Source organism: Egretta garzetta, unplaced genomic scaffold (assembly GCF_000687185.1).
Source record: "Egretta garzetta isolate BGI_Z169 unplaced genomic scaffold, ASM68718v1 scaffold215, whole genome shotgun sequence".
Classification (NCBI taxonomy): Eukaryota; Metazoa; Chordata; class Aves; order Pelecaniformes; family Ardeidae; genus Egretta; species Egretta garzetta.
In genome coordinates, this window is record NW_009259719.1 from 5,307,380 (window position 1) to 5,310,666 (window position 3,287).

At 55.5% G+C, this 3,287-nt stretch overlaps 1 protein-coding gene across 1 annotated transcript in view; it reads left to right on the top strand.

Annotated features, from left to right (window-relative positions):
• Positions 1 to 3,287, top strand: part of TEX264 (testis expressed 264, ER-phagy receptor) — a 40,716-nt gene that overhangs the window by 5,183 nt on the left and 32,246 nt on the right. The window contains exon 3 of the mRNA XM_009639338.2: positions 3,218 to 3,284. Coding sequence (XP_009637633.1) covers positions 3,218 to 3,284 — 67 coding nt within the window. The remainder of the gene's footprint in view (positions 1 to 3,217; positions 3,285 to 3,287) is intronic.

Consider the following 3,287-nt stretch of genomic DNA (forward strand, 5'->3'; position numbering starts at 1 on the left):
CCGGGGGAGCCCCCCACTGCGAGGGGCGGGCCCGCCCGCAGCTGGCCAACCACCGCGGATGTTGACTTGCCACCAAAAATAGACCTTTTGTCATCACGCAGCAGAACGTGCTTGCTGCCCGCTGTGTCCCACAGCGTCCCTGGCTGAGCGCCAGCAGGCTCTGGCCAGACAGCTGCCTCGAGCCCAGCTCTCAGCCACTGGCTCCTGGGGGGGTTGGTGCCCTTGGTGCTGTGGCAGGACGGGGCTGGTGACCGGCAGGTGCCAGTGCAGCATTTGCTGTGCTGGTGGACTTGTGGCCAAAGGAGGCTTTTGCTAGGAGAGAGGACAGGGATGCCAGAGCTGGAGAGCAATGGCCATGTGCTGGCTTTTGGCCAGGAGTGGGGCTGGGGGGAGACCCATGGCCTGGAGCACATGGGCTGCTTCAGGGTCATGCTGGGCCTCGGGGCAGCCACTGTCACGGGCAACCCTGGGGCTCCCTGCTGGCTCCTGGCTCTCTAGCATTCACGCAAGGATGCTCCTCGAGTGCTGCCGCGCCCCTGCCAGCAATATTTTATGTGTTTTAATGGACAAGATTAATATTAATTTGCACTTTTTTCTTTTTCCTTTTTATTTAATATTTAGCAGCCCAGAGGACTTCTCCCTCCTTCTCCTACCTCTGGCAGGAATAAAAATAACTCCTGAGCAAGGGCTGGATGTGGCAGACGGGTTTGTGCTCAGTTCCAGCCAAGTGCTTCTGCTCATATTTAGCTGTAGGCACATGCTAGGGCCTTTCACCTGCAGTCCACATGTTTGTGCTCAGTGACGAGCCTGTGCCCAAGCATTGGATGGATGAGGCCAAAACACTCTCTGAATGCAGGAATCGGTTTTGTTCCCATTGGCAAAGCTGCCAAATAGGTGAACCGGTAATTTCCAAATTTCTGTGTTAGGGCGCTTGGGGGAGCAGAGGCTTTGATTAGCACCTGCCCACCCTGAAAGGACAAATTCATTAAGGAAAGGCTGATTTTAACCGGAGTATTTCCTTCCTTCCCCTAAGATGGGCTTTGCCAAGCAGGGGAGGAGGAAAATCTGCCTTGCTGCTGCCCTTGAGAAAGCGCCTGTGGGACTGCATGCTATGAAGAAGAAAGTTAAAAGGAGAAGGGAGGAAGCAAACGCACTTGGCTCAAGTGGTGCTGCCCACTCAGCAGCTCGGGTGTTCTGTCAGTTGCTCTGGGGCCGGGGGTGAACTATCTTTGCTCAGGACGTAAGAGATGGCATCTTATCTAGATTTCCCTTATCTCCTTGCTTTGTCTGGGCCTATTGGCCCCATGAATGCCTTTTGCTGCTGCCTCTTGCTGACTTTGGGGTGCATCCACTTCTTCCCTGCCCCAAAACAGCGATGCTCAGCACAGCCCTGTCTGCAGCTCCCTCTTGCAGCACAGGAGGGCAAGAGCGAGCCGTCAGACACGCCAGTCCCCAGCCTGATGGCTGTTGCTGCTTCTAACAGCTTCCCTTTTCTTCCTTCCTATTTACATCTGTGCAACATTTTTGGGTGTTTAAAGGAAAGGGAGGGCAAGGAGTGTGGTGTGGGGTAGTTAACGCTGCAGGAGGAGGCATTGCTGAGCACAGGCAAAGTTAGGGATGATTGGGGAGCGCAGAGCGGAGATCCCCTTGGGGGGCACATGGGGATGGGAAGTGGTAACACACTGTCCTTGTCTGCACCCTCTCTCTGCCTCCCATTGTCCCCATGAGAGCTTTGTGATGCCAACACCTGAAGGATGTCCATCTGTCTTGCTGCCACTGTTGGGCATCCTGGCAGGTCCTGGTGAGTTTTGCCGCCTTGTCTGGTGGGAGTTTGGAGACTGGTTCTCCAGCCCTCACCAGAAGAGGTTGGCAGAAGGTGGCCAGACTCATGCATCTGCTGATCCTGTTTGCTGGCTGCCATGTCATCTCGTTATCCAGCAGACCTGAGAGTAGGTGGCAGGGAAGCACGAACACTGAGACTGTGCCCCCTTCCTTGGTGCCTCCTGTACCCGCTGTTCTTCCTGGGCTCCTTTTTTAGGCCAGTGTGCCCTGGGAGAAGTAGCCTTGTCTCTGCTGCTGGCTCCTTCTTCAAGAATCTCTTTGGGGGCAGAAAGGACAGCAGCTCTGCTGGGGACAAAGGCTGGAGTTAAGAGAGGGAGCTGGGCTCCTATTGCAGCTGTAGGAAGTTACATTGTGCCCTTAGGTAGTATCGGGGTGAGGAGTTGCTGGGCTTTCCTGCCCCCCACCATATTCTTGCCTAGTGCCATGGGTAAACATCAACACAAGTGGTGGGTTTTTGTTAAAAAACAGAAATTAAAGCCATGGCCTGGGTTAGCTTTGGTGTGGAGATGGCTGGAGTCCCATGGGCTGTCACTGTGCTGGAAGCAGAACCTTGAGCACCCCCCTTGCTGGACTGGGAGCCCTGCAGCCTCCTGTCTTAATGGGAGGCATCCCAAATCTGGAAAGGGAGCATGTTTTATGTTTTGCTTGTCGTTGGGGTCCAGGATGGAAGGGTATGTGTTTGTCTTGCTACAAACAGCTTGGTGACTGCATGCTAGTCTTGTGTGCCTCAGTTTCCCCACTCTTAAAACTGCACCAGACTGAGTGTGCCTGCCTAGGAGGGACCCAGCAGCCTCTGGATTTCTCTCCAGCTTAGTGCTGGTGGCCTGTGCTGGTCGATCGTGTGTCCAGGTGAATGCTGGGGACAGGCACCCCTGCAGGGTGACCTCCGTGGGGGTGGGATGGAGACAAGCTGGGCAGGTTGTGGTCACATCTCTTTTTTAGGCTCCCCTGTTCCCCCATCTGGAGTCACAGGGATGCCCTGCAGATGGGCATGGCAGTGAGCATGTCTCAACAGTCGGGTCTCTGATGGGGCGGTCCAGAGAGGTGCTTTCTTCAGTGGCTGTCACCCAGGGTGGGTTTGGGTGAGCAGCCTGGTGGGGTTTAGTTCTCTGCTGCAAGTCCCTCTGCCGTCCAAAGAGGGAAGCAGGACCTTCCCCGCTGGGCTGTGAGCTTGGGCTGGGAGGAGCGTGGACAGTTTGGGTCTGGATCGATCTTGGTTAGGAGCAGGCACCTGGTTTGGTGTGCCCAATCATGCTGGACCATTGCATTTACCCTGGTTCATGGTGGTCTCCTGCCTCCATGCTCAGTAGGTTGAGGTTTTGGCCAGTCTTAAGCCTCTCTCTTCTGATGCCATCTGTCTGCTCCCCTCGATCAGGTGGCTCCGGAGAAGTGCCGCTTTGCCATAGGCCGAATCCTGAGCGAGGGAGATGCAAAGCCATCGGAAG